Below are 22,497 nucleotides of genomic sequence, written 5' to 3'. Positions count from 1 at the left end.
TCGCTAAAAAGTGATTTGCATGGTAAATCAATGCAAAACACCAATCAGTGAATATGATTCTCTTTTGTTGGAGACAGGCTTTCAAGCCTAAATGCATGAAAATATATCCCTCCAAGTAATTATAAGTAAAAAGAGGTCATTTTAAATATAGTAAAAAGGCTTTTTGTCCAAACAATAAGAGCACATTGAGATTAACACATAAAATGTGCCTCCACTCTGTTTAACCCCTCCCCTGATATTTTAAATATACCAAAAATAAATGTAAATGTGTTTATAGAGAGGACATGGCTTATTTTCTCTCAAAAACCGATAACCCATTATGGGACTGGAGTTCTTATACAGTTGCAATTCTGCTGTTCACCACCAGATGGAGGCTTCATAACGTTTTGCTGCGATGAAAGAGCAGTTAACTACATTTCAGAAGTTACGTGTCAGAGATTACACACTATAAATTCCACATTATTATAACTCGTGTCTTATAGGCTAGGGAGGGTGTAAGGTGTATTATTATTATTATTATTAATAAGAAATCCACTAATGCAAATAATGATAAAAGGAAGTAAGATAAAAGAATATTCACTGGGATAAATACATTCGGCTGTACAATATACTCTGCCCCCTACAGAAAGTTATGGTTCTTCTTTATAGGCTTTAAAATGTTTATTGTTGCTGACTGTTCTGATTTATCATGTGTCATTTCATAAACAGAGTAAAGTGTGGTATTCAAGTTTGCTCGATTGAGCAATTATTGAGAGAAGGCTGAAAATATGACCATATCAGTCATTACTTGATCATGTTTAAATAGGCCTGGTACATTCTCAGTGTTAACAGCTATGTCAGTTGGTGTATTATTATTGTTGTTATTATTATTGTAGCCGATCTATAACAGCATCTGTATCTAATTCTAAAAAGTGGACAGGAGAGTGTTTATATTTCTGATCTAATAATCACATTAACTTGGTCTCAGTCATTTTCCTAAGTCTAAAGAAAGCCATTGCTCTTTACTCAGGAAAACATGATCCTTAAGAGAAATTGTTAATCACTCATGTATATTAATTATTAATAATTAGTACATTAAATTAATTAGTAAAGTTATTTGTGCATTATGTACACTGGAGCCGGGTTTACAACGTGTGTGAAGGCTGCAAGACCCTCAGTGATGTTTTGCAGGCGTGGCAGTGGGCTGGTCCAGTCTGCAGAAGGGGGGATGCTCTCAGCATCACCACAGCCTTTAAATCACTACGGGGAGGCTTATTCCAGGGAAGCGAGGACTGGAACATATTCCTGTCAGCGTTGGAGGGAGAAAAACTGATTGTGCATCATTTTCAGTCGATTTATTGCTTCACCGACTGAGACTTGACTGCAGGTGTGGCGTGCTCCAAAGGACAATGGTTTAAGGTAAGCTTTTACAGTAGGCCATGCTTTTTATCGTTTACCCCCTTTCCACAACGGATATAATCAATTGGTTCGCTTGTACATATCATTTTATGAAAACCTGCTTTGGACATTTTTATATTATTATATTATATACATCGTAAATAAACATCTTTTCTCACAGGTTTTAAAGCTTATCTTAATAAAGACACATTTTGCAAGTGCCAGGAAAGCTTAAGCATGGGCTGTATCTATAATAAAAATAGCACCCGCCTTCTCATTTGTCAGTTTCGTATTCGAATTTTTCGTTCCACCTTAAGTGGTGCAGCGGATACATTCGGGCGCCTAGTTTAAGGTGGAACGGAAAAATTCTTATAAGCAGCTGACGAACAAGAAGACGACCCCAGCTTCGTGTAATAAAGACAATACTGTGACGCTAGGTATGGAGGCTAGGACACCACTGTTTCTCTTCTTTGGTCAGTATTGATTAGGGCTTATATTGATACACTGTTCTGGCTATAAATACCATTGTTTACATTGTGCACAATAACTTCTGTCAATGTGTCCTTTTTCTGCACAACAATCTGACGTATCGGGGGTTAGGCCGATGGTTTGGTCTCATTATGAGCGGAATCAATTTCGCTTCTCCTCACTAATGATGTTTCGAGCAAGTCGGCTCTCTGAGTCGACTCACATTGAGGAGCCGATTCTTTTAGTTGTAAATACAGAACCGCTTTAAAAAAATTTTAACCTTTTTTTTATTTAACGCACTTTAGACGTTATAACACTAGTATTTAATGAGCTGCATAATATTCTGTGGTTACTTAAAAAGTTAAATCTACATAATGTAAGTTAATAAATATAATAAACTTAATGTAAGTTTTTTCATTTTTTATCACAAAATTTCAACTCATTAGAATTTGTAATATTTATTTGTTTATTTATTTATTAACAATTATGGGGCATGTGTTTTGTGCAACATGATGGGTTAAAGCAGTTAAGTGTGAAATTTCATTTATGATTCACTTTATAAAAAAAGAAGAAGAAAAAAAAGAAAATACTGAGATTTGTGAATCCTCACAGCCCCTCACATGGGTCTCACTGGAACATTCTAACAACAACACATCTCACACATTTCACTAAACATGCTTTGTTTTATAACTTAAAGATTTATATATTGTTTCCATATAATTGTAGCCTACTCAAATAATATAATCATCTGGACCCTTTTTTCCCCTATGCAAAATATGAAAGGGATTTTCTATGCAACCCATCCTCTATTGAGAACTCACTACATTTTAAGGTGCAAATAGTAAATTAACAAAATATTTGCATTAAAAGCTGTGGATGAGCTGATTTATTTTTACTTAAAAGATCAACCTACAGCCTTATTTAACCAGGTCTCTTCAAAGTGCTGTAAATGACTCTGATTGTGGCAAATCTTGCAGAGCTCAATTTGAAAACAAAGATCTGAATTAAGAGTCGTTTGGGAGTCTTAAGAGTCGATTCTCTTTGTGAGCTGAATACATTGATGTGATTCACTGAAAAGATCCATCATTGCTCCCCGCTGTAGCAGGCTGCACCCAACCAGAGATTCGCCTGCAACAAGCCCGCTTTTACACTTCAGCCTCAATCATCTCTCCCTACGCTTGAAACAGTGTGGAAAACAGATGAAAAAATTCCAGTTAGCAGAAAAATATAGCGTGGAAAAAATAATAAACAGTAGACGGATGCTCGTCGCCAGCAGCGACTGCTCATCCAATCAGAGCAGGTCTCGCTGTTGCTAGGCAGCCGCCAGCGCGCGGGATTTTGGCAAGTGTTGGGGTGGAGTCAGTTTAGAGAACTGGTTCTTGTAGTGTATAATACTACAGTGGGACAGCATTAATAAAACAGGGGGAATCGCAAAGAAATAAACCCATTATCATCAGACAATTTCTGTATTGTTTGCTGTGGTTGGCAGTGGTAACACCATTACCATATGTGAGAGACCTGGGTTCGATTCCAGGTCTGGGCAACCAGTCTGTGCTACACTAATAAGAGTAATTGGGCAAGACTCCTAACACTGCATTGGCCTACCTGTAATACTAGTAACCTTGTGAGTCGCTCTGGATAAGAGTGTCTGCCAAAATGCCAAAAATGTAAAATGTAATTAGTTAATTTTTTTGGAATGCTGGTGTTTGGATGAAGCTAAAAAAAAACAAAATCCGAGGAGAATCACTGTTTGTGCCTAAATATTGTGGCAACCACCACAGTTTTATGGGCAGGGGCCATACAAAATGGCTTGAGCATGCCTTACTGTCAAAGGGACGTTTTGGTGTTCATGATTGTTGTTGAATATAGTCTGTTGTTGTGTGTGAAGATGTTGAGTTGTGCAGTGATTCTATTTGCACATACCCACTATTCGAATGTTACCTCTACTGCAACTTTAAAAGAATAATAACTCAATGTATGGATCTGCCAGAGTTTAAACGCTTTTTCTTCTGTAAATATGTAGGTTCTGATGTCAATATAAAAATGTATTAAAACAACAAAGTTCAGTCGTTCCATTCACAGTAACTCAATATCTTTTGAACATTCTAACAATGTATTACAATAAATACATAAATATTTTTCTCTGAATATTATTAACAAAATAATAATAATAATAAACAGCAACAATGGTGATAATGTTTAATTTATTTAATGCCTGTCTCAGATCCATGGTGTTAGTAAATGTAATATAATTAACATATTAATAATAACACTATTATAATATAATGTCTACTTGTCTTTTTATTTCTGTTTTAGTTTTAATGTTTTGACAATAATCATTTGCCACTAAAGCACTTCCAAGTATGACAGGGACCATTTATAATCACTCTCTGTGTGTGTGTGTGTGTGTGTGTGTGTGTGTTTGTATGTGTGCCCATGTGTGACAGAGAAAGAGAGATGTGGGAGACCCCATGCAGATGTCTTGCCCATTTGAAAGTTAATTAACTTTTCACTACAGTTGTGTCATTGAATCAAACTTTATTTAACATCTTGGCACATTGAATGTGACATTTACGAAAAAAAAGGATATAAATTTAAATATAATTTTGTAATGGACTCATTGTTAATCTGAATTTTTGACAAAGCTATACATATAGGATATAAAGGCCTCCAGGACTCTGGTGCAGTGTAACTAGGACAAACTGTCCATCATCAAGATCTCAGCAATGTTTACATGAATCCAGTCAAATTTTTACAACATTTCTTCACTAGTGTAAAGCCTTCTCAGTATTTTAGAGGCTGCCTCCTGAATAAAATTGGCAGAAAAACTTTAGATGAAGTAATATATTTACTATTGAGTTATTCCTGCTGTTTACTGAGGGAATGCCCATGAACCAAATGTAAAAACTGTAATTTTATTGAGTGAATAAAAACGTTTAAGATTAAGAACCTCCATGTCATGTAAAGCTTTTTTAACACTGCATTCAAACCAACCTATATTTTAATGAGTGCAAGTTTTATTTTCTGATCTAGAAGCAGTGTGCTGCAGTCTACTGCTCTTTAACGTGATTACTGTGTTCCACTAATGCCAATTAAACCTCACATATACTTCCACATTCCCTCCAGTCTGCAGTCTTCTTCCTGCGCTCTTCTTCTAAAAGCTTTAAAATCCCTCAGTTGTGGTGAAGAACCTCTTCCGCTCAATGAGAGGTTCTTTCAGACAGATCAATATGCCTGAGTAGAGCGGACATATCCACAGCAAAGTGGTCTTCTCTCCATTTCTTAAAAATGCTCAGTTCTAGAAAAACATAATTGTTTAAAGTGCAGAGGAAAGGAACCATACATTTTAAGGGTTTAAGACATTTTCTTAAGATGATGCGTTTATCTCTGCTTCTATCCTGATTTATACAGAGATCATCTCTGAATATTGCAGCCTTGTTTCTCAACAAATCTGGTGTGAGCACGGACCGGCTCGCTCTAGAGAAGAAAGGTTCAGAAATCCTGGACGGGTCCAACATCGCACAAGTCAAAGATCCAGAGTTTGCTGAAAAGAGCAAAAAGGAATGTGTGACTGAATGGAAGTATTCTACCTCACGGAAGGGTGATTAAAAAAAATAAACGATTTCTTCAAATAAAGTCTTCTTTATCTTAAAACCTAATAATAAACAGCGATAACAAACTATGGTTTAATCGCAATAGTACACTCCAAGTTTGTGCTATAACATGAGATATTGGCACTGGTGTGCGGCCACCTGCCTACGATGAGAGGGAGTGCCTATTATTGCGTTAGTAGTCACTAGTGCAGCACCAGATACCCTACTACTTGTACAATGTGAGGCATGTTTAAAATGAGGGAACATGGGTTGAAAGGTGTAATAAATAAATAAATAATAGTGTATTAAAGGGTAGAAGCTGGGGTTAGTGTTGATAAAATAAGTGTGTATAAAAGTAGGGGATTTTTCATTTATAAAGAGCAGAAAACTTGAGTTGAAATGTGTATATTTTCATAACTTATGACAACCACGCAATAGACATTATCAACACATTGTATTGTCTGAAAACATCATATTCAATGCTTCTGAGCTTCTTGAACTTTTTTGTATTGCCAGCATCAGTTAATAATAGTAAATTAAGGTGATTATAAATGCTGAATTGGAGAAATAATAACCCAGTGTCCCATGTTATACCGCCAGTTAATTTCAGTGTTCTTAAAATGTGATAGACGTTTTGTTTCAGGATACTGTGATAGAGTATCTCTCAATGGTAACACATGGGTGGAGTGTGATGCCAGTTTTGGCTGCAGAGGGCCAGGCTTGTTAAAATTGTCCCTAGAGACAGTGCCTCAGAGTGGATTCTCTCTAAGCAGCTGATCCCCTGCCAGACGGGCTGCAACAAAGACTTTCAGCTTGAGTACTGGAGCATGGATAAATGGACAGGCATATCGCTTACATATCAATAACAATAGTGTCTGTCTCAAGGCCATCAAGCCTGAAGACGTCAGAAGATAAATGCTGTTCATTTTCACCTTGCTTAAAGTCTTTTTGTAAAAAGCAGGAAAGGGGCTTATTATATGAACATATGAGTTTTAATGTAGTGCTCCATTGTTTTAAAAACCTTATCATTCACTGTGCAGTCAGTACCCATATATGGAAATTAAGTTTCAATAATAGCCAGTGTATTTACAAAGAAGGGAGTCTAATCTGTCTAATCTAACTTATGTTTAAAGTTCTGGATTTGTGACAGTGATTATGTTGGTTTTGGTGTATCACATTATGACCACCTCCTTGTTTCTGCACTCATTGTCCATTCTCTCAGCTCTATTGACCCTTTAGGCAGTGTTTGCTCTTCTACAGTTACAAATGGAATTTCATATGTTGTTCTGCATAGTTTGATGCCACCTTTCACCCTGTTCTTCTATGATCCAGACCACCACAGAGTAAGTATGATTTGGGTGGGGGATCAATCTCAGCACTGCAGTGACACTGACGTTGTGGTGGTGGTTAGTGTGTGTTGCACTGGTATGAGTGGATCAGACACAGCAGGGCACCTTGAGTTTTTCAACACGTTTTCCACTCACTCTCCACTCTGTTAGACATACATACCTTGTTAGCCCACCTTGTAGATGTAGAAGTCAGGGACCGTAGTTCATCTGTTGCTGCGCAGTTTGTGTTGGTTGTCTTCTAGTCCTGTGGTTATAACGTCAGACATCCGAAGACTGTTTTTTTAGATATTTAATATCTGCATGAGAAACAGATTCCATGCAGCACAGGAGGAACAGATGCACTAACACATCCACTAAGGCAGGATGACCTGCGTTGACCTCCATTATGTTAGGTGCCAGCATTCTGGTGCCCTCTGGAGCTGATTGACTGATGTTCTTAGGAGCAGTGGGTGGCACTCTACGATGTGTGTCTGCCTGTGTGGTGCTCTTTAGAGTGGGCACAGTGAGCTCAAAGCTGGAGTTTGAACAGTACTGAGACTTAAGTTTTGCTTTTGGGTTCTGGGCTTGACTCTGGACAGATACTAAAGACTCCTTGTTAACGCCACTGGAGAACAATTCCTTTGAGGTAAGGCTTGCGTTAACATCTATGAAAATGGGTGGGACTGCATTAAAGTCCATGAAGGCAAGCTAACAAGGGCTGAAAAATTTGCAGAGTACCATTAGGATACATATTGTTCTCTTCTATTTCAATGGATAATGTGCAACCAATATTGTGCTTGAATAATTTCACTGTTTGAGCAGAAGAATATCTAAAATGTGCCAAGACCAGGATTGAGAACCACTGGTGGACAGGAAAGCACAGTGTTGATTGTACAGATAAAATAAAGGTTCCAGTATTCAAAATTTGTTCAGCAGCACAGCTGTAGTTCATTGGAGACAGGATGTTATATAGTGATATATAGAGTTTTATTGTTCAACATTTTAATTGGCTTAACTGGAGAATCAGGTGTAATCCATTGTCTCTGTTTTCCATTAACAACCATAAATGAAAATTCATTTCTGATGAATATTGGCCTTTCACCCAGGATTTCATGTTCAAGCTCTGGAGGAGAAACAAAGTAGTAAATCTTAGATGAATGGTACAAATCTAACCACTAAATCAAGAGGTCGTGGTTTTATTTCCCATACCTCAGTTTAGTAATAATAGACCTGATGAATGGTTTCTCCTTCTGAGGGATGAATTTGTCCACCATTTTATTAAAATCCTTGTGCGTGGACAGAAGCCTCAGACTATTTCGAGCATGGAATCTAATGGAAAAGAAAAGGATCAATTAAATGTGTATCTGTAAAGAACAGCAAATATAGTACATGCCTGTTGTTGACTTTTACACGAGGAGCACATTCACCTAGTGGACAAAAACACAGGACTGTTAAATGAAGGAGAAAGTGTCTACCTGACATCCTGAGCTGCATCCAGTGCTAACTGGCTGATGGACACCAGGTACAATCTGGTAAAGTCAGATTTGTTGGATAGTACGCGAGGTGCTTTCATCAGTTCAGCCAGTTTTTGCAGATTCAGAGCTGTGCATTGTCTGACTGCAGCATTGCGGTGGCTACAACAAACCACACATAGAAACTGCTGTATCATTCCATAGCAAATCATTCTTATTTTAAGTTTACTGTAATAATATTATAAGACATATTTCTTCAATTGACTATAATTGTGAACTTGAAGTAATTGTGTGTATTTTTCCCCCTCTTTTTCCACTTGGAGATAATTTTGTTATTGTAATTATTGTTGCAATTATTATCATTATTTCTCACAAATGGCCTAAGCTTCTGCTTTATATATCGGATTGCAAGTCGAAATGGCTTTGACTGTAGATCCCTTACCCGATTCCAGTGGTTACGAGGGCATTGAGGGCACGTTTCGGGTTGCAGTTCTGCAACATGTGTCCAAGAGCCCGCTCTACATCATCACGAATGAAGTTGTTTGATTCTCCAGCTTTGAGAAGCAGCACAGAGACAGTGCTGTCCAGCTCCTTGTGCATAGCCTTTTTTAGATGGATATACATGTGGCCCAGAGTTGCCATCGCTGCGCGTGCTACAGCTGATCTCGGGTTCTTCACCTAGACCATGTCCAGATACAGAAGTGATTATGATACTGTTCAAAACTTCAAAAATATTGTTCATTTGTACCATTCACTAGCTCTCTAGTCTGTTTGTGTGCTCAAAATCAGTCTAAAGTATTTATGAAGCCCTGGTGTCTGTAAATTAATGAAAAACAAAGTGGCTCGGTTCAGTATGCAAGTCTCTCTCTCTCTCTCTCTCTCTCTCTCTCTCTCTCTCTCTCTTCTCTCTCTCTCTCTGCTAATGGCAGAAGCTTCTGGAGTTGTTTTAGACAACAAACAGAAGTATAAATGTTGAGAAACAGGAACCAAAATGAGGATTCCTGCTCCATATATGTGTAATAATTATCCATCCATTATCTGTAACCGCTTATCCAATTTTAGGGTCGCGGGGGGTCCAGAGCCTACCTGGAATCATCGGGCGCAAGGCGGGAATACACCCTGGAGGGGATGCCAGTCCTTCACAGGGCAACACAGACACACACACATTCACACCTACGGACACTTTTGAGTCGCCAATCCACCTACCAACATGTGCTTTTTGACTGTGGGAGGAAACCGGAGCACCCGGAGGAAACCCAAGCGGACATGGGGAGAACACACCAAGTCCTCACAGACAGTCACCTGTAGCGGGGCTCAATCTCACGACCCCTGGACCCTGGAGCTGTGTGACTGCAACACTAACTACTGCACCACTGTACTGCCCATCATATATGCTATTTAAAAAATAAATAAATAAATAGGAGCATAGTTAAGCCTTACCTCCTGCATCAACAGTAGGACAATATCATGAAGTTTCGGAATTAAAACTTCCTCGTGATGCTCAGCTAGAGCTCGAACATATTTTAGGCCTGCCACCTTTTTTTCCCTGTTGGAGATATATTTCAAACATGCACTTCATAATGTTAAACTTTTGTTCATATTTCCAGCTTTTTACAGTATCCATTTTAAGTGTATACATCTGATGCTTAATTCATTTCTTGTAACATTATCAACACATCCTTTCTGAAGTTGGCTGGTACAAGGCAGACTGTGATTCAGTTCCTAACCCAAGAAAGCATAGTCAAATATACAAATAAAGTCCTGGGCAAGACTCCAAACACTACATTTACCAGATTAAAGTTACAAGTTGTACTGGATAACAAGTGTCTGCTATATGCTGTGAACGTAGTTTAATAATCCTACGCACCAGTCCAAAGCTTTTAGCAGACTGAAGGCTTGCATGAGTCCCAGTTCAGGTGTAGTCAGCGCCTCCTCTTGGAACAGTGGCTGTTCTGCATGCATCAACATTGTATAAAATTAGTTGATTTCCATTTGGATTTTACTTTTAATACATTTAGAAGCATTTGTCCTGACTCTGACCTGCAGTATTGCTGGCTGTGCTAAATAACTTTGGTGGGGTGAGTAGTCTTCTGAATCTAGATGATTTGTTCCTGGGTTTAATGGGTTCAGAAGGGGGCTCTGGTTCAAGACCTCTAAATGCTGACAGTGCACGGCGCTCTAGAGGGTTGTAGTAACAAAAGGAGCTTAGAATTAGACTATCAACAGGAATGATAGAGTTCACAGAGTCATTGCTTTTCCAAAAACTTTGAATGGCTTCCATCACATTGATGGCCTCCTGTTCCAGGTGAGCTTCCATCGTATGAACCTCGTCCAGGTGATTCACCAAGAGCTCAACCTGGTCAAAAGGGGAGCAGGCCTTCTCCTCCTTGGGCTTTAGCACCTTATCAGAGTCCTTACCTTTCTTTTTAGTGACTGTGGTCTCTGTGGTAGGGGTCATAGAGTTGGAGCAGGAGCCAAGAGCTGTGACGTTGCTGTTTATTCCCTTATTCCGGATGGGTTTTAATGGATGAGATCTGTCCACGCCTCGCAAATTCTTCTCAGGCGGCCGGGGCACATAGATAGTTTGCTGACTACCTTTAGACTCAGCATCCGTAAGATTCAAGTGGGGCATGAACGTGCTTTTAATTGCTCTGATATTTTCCTCTTGGTTCTTCTCAAATTTGGCACTCAGGCTGTGTGCCCTGGCTAGCATAGTCTCATTGTGAGCTTTTTCTATTTGCTGGAGCCCTCTTTCAAAAGCAGGATTTACTCTTGAAGGCATCTTGTGCACACAACGCTTTGAAATAGAAAACATATATGTAAGATTTCTCTTGAAACATAACATATATCCTCTAAAAGCCAGAAAGAAATCTCTTCATGTTAAAACCACTTAACTTACTCTGTTTTGCAAGAGGTTTTTGTTCATAAAAGACTTCAGTTCTTCACTTTTTATGGTCCAAAAATTAATGATGTCTTGCTCTTTCTTCCTTTGCTTCTCAATATAGGAAAGTTGGTCTGAAACTTCTAGATCTAACACTGTTTTAGACATTTTGATCAAAAGGCTCTGTTTTCAGTTTCACTGCTTGCTGCTGAAGTTTGAAACAAACTGTGATCTCCTGTGACGCATCCGAGAGTTCTACGCTAATGACATCACAGTGCTTAGCACCATCTAACCAATCAGCCTCCAGCAACACAGTCAGTCAACCAACCAACCACACCCATTTCCCTTACTGAAGGTTAAGGATGATGTCACAATGGCCTTAATGGTCACTGGGCTGTAAACTTTCTGAACCAAGACACATATCAGGAGTGACCTTCATTAAACCTTTTAGTATTTAGTCTAGTCTTTAGGTGCCAATATACAAATGGGCATCATGTACATATGTTACAGCAGCAGCATTTAAATAGAATGAACTAGTGCAATCAATGGTCAGCTGGAAAATATGCACATAGATAGGAAAATATAACTTTTTTTTTAAACCTGGCTATGTTCACACAAACCTCATTGTCTTTGTAATATGAAACATCTGTGACTTTTTTGGGATTGGTTTTCCTCAAAAATCCTGGGAATGCTGTTAGGATGCCTAACATAAGACTCAATGAAAAAAGGTTTTAATTAAAAATTTGGATGTCTTTAGCAAAAAGCTAAAACTTATTCATGGATGAATCTTCAGGCAGGAAGATTGTTAAGCAATTTCTATATTTAAAAGAGTTAGATCTGTAACCTAAAAGGAAATTTAGCCTCTTTTGCAAGATGAGGAATATATAGATCATGAAAGTCAGCATAATTCATGTGCCTCTAATTCAAGAACTGTTTGGTGAAATGTTTTCAGTTGTGTATGGTACAGAGCACTATGATACTACCTTGATATCACATGACAGTCCGTCTATAACTGAACAGTGAAATGCCAGATGTTTTTTAGTCTGCAAGCTATTTAAGGTTGTGCAGTTTATATTCGCTGCACAGTAATACATACCAGAGTCTTCAGACCAGCTCTACAGATTTAGTGTTCAATCCGGACATTGCAAAGCACTGAATGAGTTCTGCCACTCTCAATGAATGTAGTAATGAATGAAAGTCTGAATGTAGCCAATGAGAGTCAGAACAGTGCTGGCTGTCTCTTGACAATACAAAAGCATCAGAGTAAAGAGCTGCCAAGGTTATAATGAAACTGTACTTCAGCTGCAATTTAACAACATTCAACATCCCTGTTACCCTCCTGTTGTTTTCAATATTTTCATGTCTTTGCTGTCCAAGTAAAAACATGTATCTCCATATTGTCACGCCCTCGTCTTGTCATGTCTGTTTTTCCGGCCATGTGCTCGTTCTCAGCACATGGCTCTGTTTGTTGTTGCCCTAGTCCTGCCTTTGTTCCGCCTCTTCGTCTGTGTCTCATTTGTTACCCTGCCCCCTCGTTATCTGTCCAGGTGTATCTCGTCTGTTTGTTCTATTTAAGTTCCCTTGTGTCTGTCTTGTTGGTCAGACATTTCACCTTTGTTTTGTACTCTCTGTTCTGTCTGTCTTGCTTATTTCTTATACCCTCCAAGTCAGTCTTTGTATCTCTTTTGTCTCTTTGTGTGTTTACTCGGTTTATGTCTATGTTCAAGTTTAGTCTGTTTAGCTTTCTGTGTCTGTTTAGTTCTAGCTGTTCAAGTGTCTATTTAGTTCTGTCTAAGATTAGTCTGTTTCTCTCTTTGTATGTTTAGTTCTCTCTTCCTAGGTTTCTATGTCCAGTTCCTTTTCTCTGTCCAAGTCATTGTTTCCAAGTTTCTCTGTCTCAGTCTTTCTTTGTTTAAGTTTTCTCGCTAGTTATCTTAGTCTGTCTTTGTATGGTTGTCTTGTCTTGTAAATAAAAGTTACTGTGTTTTAGCAAGTGCGTCCGCCTCCGTCAGTCCGCTCCGTGATTGTGACACATATTTTGTTGATTATTTTTAGTTAAGTACGTTATTCGAACCCAGCAGCTGTGTGAAATTGTCATGCTGAACAGAAATGCTCCAAAATTCCATTAAGTCAAATCTTGTTATATAGACTTCCACTGAAAGTCCAGGAGGTTTTTCCTTCTTATATAAAATGACTGTATATGGGATACATGTTTACTTGTAAGATACAGAAGGTAATGTTCCTTAAATGGATCTTCATAGGTTTATTTGGAAGATTCAGAGACCTTAGTTCATCTGTTGCTGCGCAGTTTGTGTTGGTTGTCTTCTAGTCCTGTGTTTATAACGTCAGACATCCGAAGACTGTTTTTTGGATATTTAATATCTGCATGAGAAACAGATTTCATGCAGCACAGGAGGAACAGATGCACTAACACATCCACTAAGGTAGGATGACTTGCGTTGACCTCCATTATGTTAGGTGCTAGCATTCTGGTGCCCTCTGGAGCTGATTGACTGATGATCTTAGGAGCAGTGGGTGGCACTCTACGATGTGTGTCTGCCTGTGTGGTGCTCTTTAGAGTGGGCACAGTGAGCTCAAAGCTGGACTTTGGACAGTACTGAGACTTAAGTTTTGCTTTTGCTTTTGCTTTTGGGTTCTGGGCTAGACACTGGACAGATACTAAAGACTCCTTGTTAACGCCACTGGAGAACAATTCCTTTGAGGTAAGGCTTGCGTTAACATCTATGAAAATGGGTGGGACTGCATTAAAGTCCATGAAGGCAAGCTAACAAAGGGCTGAAAAATTTGCAAGGTACCATTAGGATACATATTGTTCTCTTCTATTTCAATGGATAATGTGCAACCAATATTGTGCTTGATTAATTTCACTGTTTGAATACTTACACCTAGAACAGTTATTATTAGAGTGCATATACAATGTCACACACTGTAAGGCAGTGGTTCTCAATCCTGGTCCTGGTGGGCAACTGGCCTGCATGTTGTAGTTTTCCCCTTGCTTTATTACATGCACTTCATCATTGATAGTTGTTGTTAACTTGCTTATTAGCTGAGAGCAGAAGAATATCTAAAATGTGCCAAGACCAGGGTTGAGAACCACTGGTGGACAGGAAAGCACAGTGTTGATTGTACAGATAAAATAAAGGTTCCAGTATTCAAAATATGTTCAGCAGCACAGCTGTAGTTCATTGGAGACAGGATGTTATATAGTGATATATAGAGTTTTATTGTTCAACATTTTAATTGGCTTAACTGGAGAATCAGGTGGAATCCATTGTCTCTGTTTTCCATTAACAACCATAAATGAAAATTCATTTCTGATGAATATTGGCCTTTCACCCAGGATTTCATGTTCAAGCTCTGGAGGAGAAACAAAATAGTAAATCTTAGATGAATGGTACAAATCTAACCACTAAATCAATAGGTCGTGGTTTTTGTTTCCCATACCTCAGTTTAGTAATAATAGACCTGATGAATGGTTTCTCCTTCTGAGGGATGAATTTGTCCACCATTTTATTAAAATCCTTGTGCGTGGACAGAAGCCTCAGACTATTTCGAGCATGGAATCTAATGGAAAGGAAAAGGATCAATTAAATGTGTATCTGTAAAGAACAGCAAATATAGTACATGCCTGTTGTTGACTTTTACACGAGGAGCACATTCACCTAGTGGACAAAAACACAGGACTGTTAAATGAAGGAGAAAGTGTCTACCTGACATCCTGAGCTGCATCCAGTGCTAACTGGCTGATGGACACCAGGTACAATCTGGTAAAGTCAGATTTGTTGGATAGTACGCGAGGTGCTTTCATCAGTTCAGCCAGTTTTTGCAGATTCAGAGCTGTGCATTGTCTGACTGCAGCATTGCGGTGGCTACAACAAACCACACAAAGAAATTGCTGTATCATTCCATAGCAAATCATTCTTATTTTAAGTTTACTGTAATAATATTATAAGACATATTTCTTCAATTGACTATAATTGTGAACTTGAAGTAATTGTGTGTATTTTCCCTCTCTTTTTCCACTTGGAGATAGTTTTGTTATTGTAATTATTGTTGCAATTATTATAATTATTTCTCAAAAATGGCCTAAGCTTCTGCTTTATATATCGGATTGCAAGTTGAAATGGCTTTGACTGTAGAACCCTTACCCGATTCCAGTGGTTACGAGGGCATTGAGGGCACGTTTCGGGTTGCAGTTCTGCAACATGTGTCCAAGAGCCCGCTCTACATCATCACGAATGAAGTTGTTTGATTCTCCAGCTTTGAGAAGCAGCACAGAGACAGTGCTGTCCAGCTCCTTGTGCATAGCCTTTTTTAGATGGATGTACATGTGGCCCAGAGTTGCCATCGCTGCGCGTGCCACAGCTGATCTCGGGTTCTTCACCTAGACCATGTCCAGATACAGAAGTGATTATGATATTGTTCAAAACTTCAAAAATATTGTTCATTTGTACCATTCACTAGCTCTCTAGTCTGTTTGTGTGCTCAAAATCAGTCTTAAGTATTTATGAAGCCCTGGTGTCTGTAAATTAATGAAAAACAAAGTGGCTCGGTTCAGTATGCTAGTCTCTCTCTCTCTCTCTCTCTCTCTCTCTCTCTCTCTCTCTCTCTCTCTCTCTCTCTCTTTCTCTCTCTCTCTCTGCTAATGGCAGAAGCGTCTGGAGTTGTTTTAGACAACCAACAGAAGTATAAATGTTGAGAAACAGGAACCATAATGAGGATTCCTGCTCCATATATGTGTAATAATGCCTTATTGGAAATGCCTTCCAACTTGGAAGATGGCGAACTGCATTACCAAAAGTGCTACAAAACTAAACAGCTCGAGTTACAGATGAGTTTCTGGTATAAAACTTACAGACAAGTTTAACAAATTTTTGCAACATACTAACAACAGTCATTATTTCCCCCCGAACATACTGTTCCACCTTAAAAGACACTGGGCTTAGAGCTGTGTTTCCCCATAATCATAGACATTCCCTTTAAATGACAAACTTGATTTATTTCATAAATATTAATGTATGTATGATTTGATTTTTGCAAAACACTTAAAAAGTTGGGACAGAAGAATGTTAACCACTATGCTACATCATGTTTGCTGTTATTTATTTGGGAAGAAGAGCAGATGCATTGTGGGTCAGCAATGCCACATATTAACACATGCAGACTGAGGCCTGGCAATGTCTCACTGAAATAACCATAGACTTTTCAGAAAAGACTTTACATTAATAGCAGCATATCTTCTGGAGCCTACCGTGAATCGCTGTGCACAAGACAGGAAAACACCCTGGACAGGGTACCAGTCCATCACAGGGCAACACTCACACCTAGGGACAATTTTGAGTCACCAATCCACCTACCAACATGTGCTTTTGGACTGTGGGAGGAAACCTCACAGACAGTCACCTGTAGCGGGGCTCAATCTCACAACCCCTGGACCCTGGAGCTGTGTGACTGCAACACTGCCTACTGCACCACTGTACTGCCCATCATATATGCTATTTAAAAAATAAAACATATATAAATAAATAGGAGCATAGTTAAGCCTTACCTCCTGCATCACCAGTAGGACAATATCATGAAGTTTCGGAATTAAAACTTCCTCGTGATGCTCAGCTAGAGCTCGAACATATTTTAGGCCTGCCACCTTTTTTTCCCTGTTGGAGATATATTTCAAACATGCAGTTCATAATGTTAAACTTTTGTTCATATTTCCAGCTTTTTACAGTATCCATTTTAAGTGTATACATCTGATGCTTAATTCATTTCTTGTAACATTATCAACACATCCTTTCTGAAGTTGGCTGGTACAAGGCAGTCAAATATACAAATAAAGTCCTGGGCAAGACTCCAAACACTATATTTACCAGATTAAAGTTACAAGTTGTACTGGATAACAAGTGTCTGCTATATGCTGTGAACGTAGTTTAATAAACCTACGCACCAGTCCAAAGCTTTTAGCAGACTGAAGGCTTGCATGAGTCCCAGTTCAGGTGTAGTCAGTGCCTCCTCTTGGAACAGTGGCTGTTCTGCATGCATCAACATTGTATAAAATTAGTTGATTTCCATTTGGATTTTACTTTTAATACATTTAGAAGCATTTGTCCTGACTCTGACCTGCAGTATTGCTGGCTGTGCTAAATAACTCTGGTGGGGTGAGTAGTCTTCTGAATCTAGATGATTTGTTCCTGGGTTTAATGGGTTCAGAAGGGGGCTCTGGTTCAAGACCTCTAAATGCTGACAGTGCACGGCGCTCTAGAGGGTTGTAGTAACAAAAGGGGCTTAGAATTAGACTATCAACAGGAATGATAGAGTTCACAGAGTCATTGCTTTTCCACAGACTTTGAATGGCTTCCATCACATTGATGGCCTCCTGTTCCAGGTGAGCTTCCATCGTATGAACCTCGTCCAGGTGATTCACCAAGAGCTCAACCTGGTCAAAAGGGGAGCAGGCCTTCTCCTCCTTGGGCTTTAGCACCTTATCAGAGTGCTTACCTTTCTTTTTAGTGACTGTGGTCTCTGTGGTAGGGGTCATAGAGCTGGAGCAGGAGCCAAGAGCTGTGACGTTGCTGTTTATTCCCTTATTCTGGATGGGTTTTAGTGGATGAGATCTGTCCACGCCTCGCAAATTCTTCTCAGGTGGCCGGGGCACATAGATAGTTTGCTGACTACCTTTAGACTCAGCATCCGTAAGATTCAAGTGGGGCATGAACGTGCTTTTAATTGCTCTGATATTTTCCTCTTGGTTCTTCTCAAATTTGGCACTCAGGCTGTGTGCCCTGGCTAGCACAGTCTCGTTGTGAGCTTTTTCTATTTGCTGGAGCCCTCTTTCAAAAGCAGGATTTACTCTTGAAGGCATCTTGTGCACACAACTCTTTGAAATAGAAAACATATATGTAAGATTTCTCTTGAAACATAACATATATCCTCTAAAAGCCAGAAAGAAATCTCTTCATGTTAAAACCACTTAACTTACTCTGTTTTGCAAGAGGTTTTTGTTCCTAAAAGACTTCAGTTCTTCACTTTTTATCGTCCAAAAATTAATGATGTCTTGCTCTTTCTTCCTTTGCTTCTCAATATAGGAAAGTTTGTCTGAACCTTCTAGATCATTAGACATTTTGATCAAAAGGCTGTTTTCAGTTTCACTGCTTGCTGCTTAAGTTTGAAACAAACTGTGATCTCCTGTGACGCATCCGAGAGTTCTACGCTAATGACATCACAGTGCTTAGCACCATCTAACCAATCAGCCTCCAGCAACACAGTCAGTCAACCAACCAACCACACCCATTTCCCTTACTGAAGGTTAAGGATGATGTCACAATGGCCTTAATGGTCACTGGGCTGTAAACTGTCTGAACCAAGACACATATCAGGAGTGACCTTCATTAAACCTTTTAGTATTTTGTCTAGTCTTTAGGTGCCAATATACAAATGGGCATCATGTACATATGTTACAGCAGCAGCATTTAAATAGAATGAACTAGTGCAATCAATGGTCAGCTGGAAAATATGCACATAGATAGGAAAATGTAATTTTTTTTTAAAAACCTGGCTATGTTCACACAAACCTCATTGTCTTTGTAATATGAAACATCTGTGACTTTTTTGGGATTGGTTTTCCTCAAAAATCCTGGGACTGCTGTTAGGATCCCTGACATAAGACTCAATGAAAAAAGGTTTTTATTAAAAATTTGGATGTCTTTAGCAAAAAGCTAAAACATATTCATGGATGAATCTTCAGGCAAGAAGATTGTTAAACAATTTCTATATTTAAAAGAGTTAGATCTGTAACCTAAAAGGAAATTTAGCCTCTTTTGTAAGATGAGGAATATATAGATCATGAAAGTCAGCATAATTCATGTGCCTCTATTTCAAGAACTGTTTAGTGAAAGGTTTTCAGTTGTGTATGGTACAGAGCACTATGGTACTACCTTGATATCACATGACAGTCCGTCTATAACTGAACAGTGAAATGCCAGATGTTTTTTAGTGTGCAAGTTATTTAAGGTTGTGCAGTTTATATTCGCTGCACAGTAATACATACCAGAGTCTTCAGACCAGCTCTACAGATTTAGGGTTCAATCCGGACATTGCAAAGCACTGAATGAGTTCTGCCACTCTCAATGAATGTAGTAATGAATGAATGTCTGAATGTAACCAATGAGAGTCAGAACAGTGCTGGCTGTCTCTTGACAATACAAAAGCTAAAGTAAAGGGTAAGTAAAGTAAAGAGCTGCCAAGGTGATAATGAAACTGTACTTCAGCTGCAATTTAACAACATTCAACATCCCTGTTACCCTCCTGTTGTTTTCAATATTTTCATGTCTTTTTTGTCCAAATAAAAACATGTATCTCCATATTTTGTTGATTATTTTTAGTTAAGTACGTCATTCGAACCCAGCAGCTGTGTGAAACTGTCATGCTGAACAGAAATGCTCCAAAATTCTATTAAGTCAAATCTTGTTATATAGACTTCCACTGAAAGTCCAGGATGTTTTTTCCTTCTTATATATAATGACTGTATATGAGATACATGTTTACTTGTAAGGTATAGAAGGAAATGTTCCTTAAATAGGATTATTCGGAAGATTCATAGTTATACCATCGCCATTTTGTTAATACCATAAAATACATAATAAATAAATTATTGTTATCAAGCATTGGGGGGCACGGTGGCGCAGGTAGTGTCGCAGTCACACAGCTCCAGGGGCCTGGAGGTTGTGGGTTTGATTCCCGCTCCAAGTGACTGTCTGTGAAGAGTTGGTGTGTTCTCCCCGTGTCCGCGTGGGTTTCCTCCGGGTGCTCCGGTTTCCTCCCACAGTCCAAAAACACACGTTGATAGGTGGATTGGTGACTCAAAAAGTGTCCGTAGGTGTGAGTGAATGTGTGTGTGTCTGTTTTGCCCTATGAAGGACTGGCGCCCCCTCCAGCAGTGTGTTCCCGCCTTGCGCTTAATGATTCCAGGTAGGCTCTGGACCCACCGCGACCCTGAATTGGATAAGCAGTTACAGATAATGAATGAAAAGTCTGCATTGATACTATTGATGTTTTATTTAGCAAAAAAGCAAATAAATAAACAATTTTAGTTGCACAATAGCCACCCACCATCTCTAAATTACCAGGAGTATTTATAATTTGGTTATAAGAATAGAAGACAATGAAATAATCATGTCAATTTTCATGATATTTACCTAAATACAAAATGCAAAGTAAGCAAAGTCTCCAAGAGCAAACATCCTACTGATACACAGATTATGTCACTAAATAAAGCACATTCTCTTTACATTATGAGTGAGATCTCAGAGAAAATTGAATAGTGTGTGTAGTATCCATTATTGAAGTGTTGATTCTAAGAATGGTTTGTCATAGTGAAGCATCTTCTCTTCACTTAATGTTCATATGGTCACCGATCTTATAAACAGTAAAATACAGCAGTCTTTAATACAGCACACCAGTCGTTAGTACCATTCATTCATTCATTGTCTGTAATATTGTTCCTATATCCAGTTTACGGTTAGCGGTGGGTTTAGAGCCTACCTAGAAACACTGGGTAAAATTTCTAACTGCGCAATCAGGAACACACCCTGAAGAGGGCGCCTGTCCTTCGCAGTGCAAAACCCACGCACACTTTCACTCACACCTATGGAAACTTTTGAGCCAATCCACATAACAATGTGTGTCGTTGGACCGTGGGAGGAAACCAAATCCCACGCGGAGAACACATCAAACTCCTCACAGACAGTCACCTGTAGCAGGGCTCAAACCCACAACCCCAGGACCCTGGAGCTGTGTGACAGCAACTCTACCTGTTGTTCTACCATGCCACCACTCTTTAATATCCATCCATCCATCCATTATCTGTAACCGCTTATCCAATTTAGGGTCGCGGGAGGTCCAGAGCCTACCTGGAATCATTGGGCGCAAGGCGGGAATACACCCTGGAGGGGGCGCCAGTCCTTCACAGGGCAACACAGACACACACACATTCACACCTACGGACACTTTCTAGTCGCCAATCCACCTGCAACGTGTGATTTTGGACTGTGGGAGGAAACCGGAGCACCCGGAGGAAACCCACGCGGACACAAGGAGAACACACCAACTCCTCACAGACAGTCACCCGGAGTGGGAATCGAACCCACAACTCTTTAATATCAGTATATTTAAATATAATGTATAGATAAGAAATGTACACTGTATGCCCAAAATGTTGAAAAGTACACAAAAAGAAACAATAAATAAACTTTTTAACCCCCTTGTCCAGATTGTGTACAGGGTGAGTAAAAAGTCACAGGATACAATTTTATCTGAATATGCCAGTAAGTAATGGTTGAAGGGCCTCAGGCTATATCCAGAATATGGCCACCATCTTGAAAGGCACCATATTGGATCAAGAGCAAGTTTTTCCAATGGGAAGGTGGTCATGTAGCATATTAAAGAAATAAAAGGGTGTCCTGTGACCTTTTACTCATCCTGCATATAAAGCATTTGTATATAAATTATTTTTAGACACAGCATGATCCTTTTAAAATCTCATTGCTGTTTACATCATTTAGCCTTTAGGATTTATTGAGTCTTCTTTTTTTTCACCCCATATAATTTCCTGAAGATGTTTCCATAGACCTTCAGCTGCCACTTTGCTGTTTAGGTGAAATGGATATACATCTACATATACATTAAGTGCATAGATGTAAGGGTAATGCATTACAGGAACTTAAAGTGCTTTAAGGCTGCAGAGGTTCCTGCAATATGGCTAGGAGCCATGTGCTCTGCAAAGCAGAATGTTTCTGCAGCACTAGAACAATGTGCGAAATTATTAGTTCCTCAGCGAAATTGTAGGTTTAGGATAAGGGGTCTATACAGCAGCAGTCAAAATACAGACCAAAAATAAACTGTTCAAGTAGAACAGAAGGCTAGTTTCATCTCCAGCACTACCACAGCTGTATGGATGGGAGTCCACGAGTTAATTGTCTTCTGTCTGTCTGTGTGAATGTGTCCTGTTAGCTAATCTAACAGTATTGGTGAGAGTTGGTATACTCCTCCAAGTGTGTTTATTTGTGGTGACATGTTAGCTGCAGTTTGAAAAGATGTAATGACAGTCCAGTTAGCCCAGGACAGTGTCCACTAGAGGGGAATAAAGCTCCCAGCACTGCGCTGCGAAGCAGTGGAATTATATTTTCTGGACTGATGGGACACCATCCAGTAGTTTGGGGAAGTATTGGAGTGGTGTTGATGATCCAGATTCAGAACCTGACCTCACTAACTCATCTCAAGTGGAATGCAATAACATTTGCATGGGAGTGTTCCAACATTAAAAGTAGACCTTTTGAAGAATGGCACATGCTATTACTTTCTGTAAT

At 39.2% G+C, this 22,497-nt stretch overlaps 3 protein-coding genes across 3 annotated transcripts in view; 1 reads left to right on the top strand and 2 right to left on the bottom strand.

Moving 5' to 3' along the window:
* Positions 1-1,229: 1,229 nt before the first annotated feature.
* LOC136676586 (beta-adducin-like) overlaps positions 1,230-22,497 on the top strand; it is a 41,579-nt gene continuing 20,311 nt past the window's right edge. Inside the window, exon 1 of the mRNA XM_066653689.1 lies at positions 1,230-1,398. The gene's annotated coding sequence lies outside the window, so the exon portion shown is untranslated. The remainder of the gene's footprint in view (positions 1,399-22,497) is intronic.
* LOC136676587 (TOG array regulator of axonemal microtubules protein 2-like) lies at positions 7,755-11,287 on the bottom strand. Its single transcript, XM_066653690.1, has 9 exons — positions 11,138-11,287; positions 10,657-11,035; positions 10,279-10,416; positions 10,106-10,190; positions 9,679-9,784; positions 8,681-8,916; positions 8,242-8,400; positions 7,976-8,095; positions 7,755-7,889 (listed from the first exon to the last, which is right to left on the bottom strand). Exons 1-9 carry the CDS (start codon positions 11,285-11,287, stop codon positions 7,883-7,885), a joined length of 1,380 nt encoding a protein of 459 aa, XP_066509787.1. The 3' UTR covers positions 7,755-7,882.
* LOC136676237 (TOG array regulator of axonemal microtubules protein 1-like) lies at positions 14,369-18,212 on the bottom strand. The gene is made up of 9 exons (XM_066653091.1): positions 18,114-18,212; positions 17,633-18,011; positions 17,255-17,392; positions 17,082-17,166; positions 16,689-16,794; positions 15,289-15,524; positions 14,851-15,009; positions 14,585-14,704; positions 14,369-14,497 (listed from the first exon to the last, which is right to left on the bottom strand). Exons 2-9 carry the CDS (start codon positions 17,994-17,996, stop codon positions 14,491-14,493), a joined length of 1,215 nt encoding a protein of 404 aa, XP_066509188.1. The 5' UTR covers positions 17,997-18,011; positions 18,114-18,212; the 3' UTR covers positions 14,369-14,490.

Source organism: Hoplias malabaricus, chromosome X2 (assembly GCF_029633855.1).
Source record: "Hoplias malabaricus isolate fHopMal1 chromosome X2, fHopMal1.hap1, whole genome shotgun sequence".
NCBI classification, from domain to species: domain Eukaryota; kingdom Metazoa; phylum Chordata; class Actinopteri; order Characiformes; family Erythrinidae; genus Hoplias; species Hoplias malabaricus.
The sequence above is the reverse complement of the archived record's forward strand: the minus strand, read 5'-3'. Positions and strand labels throughout refer to the sequence as shown.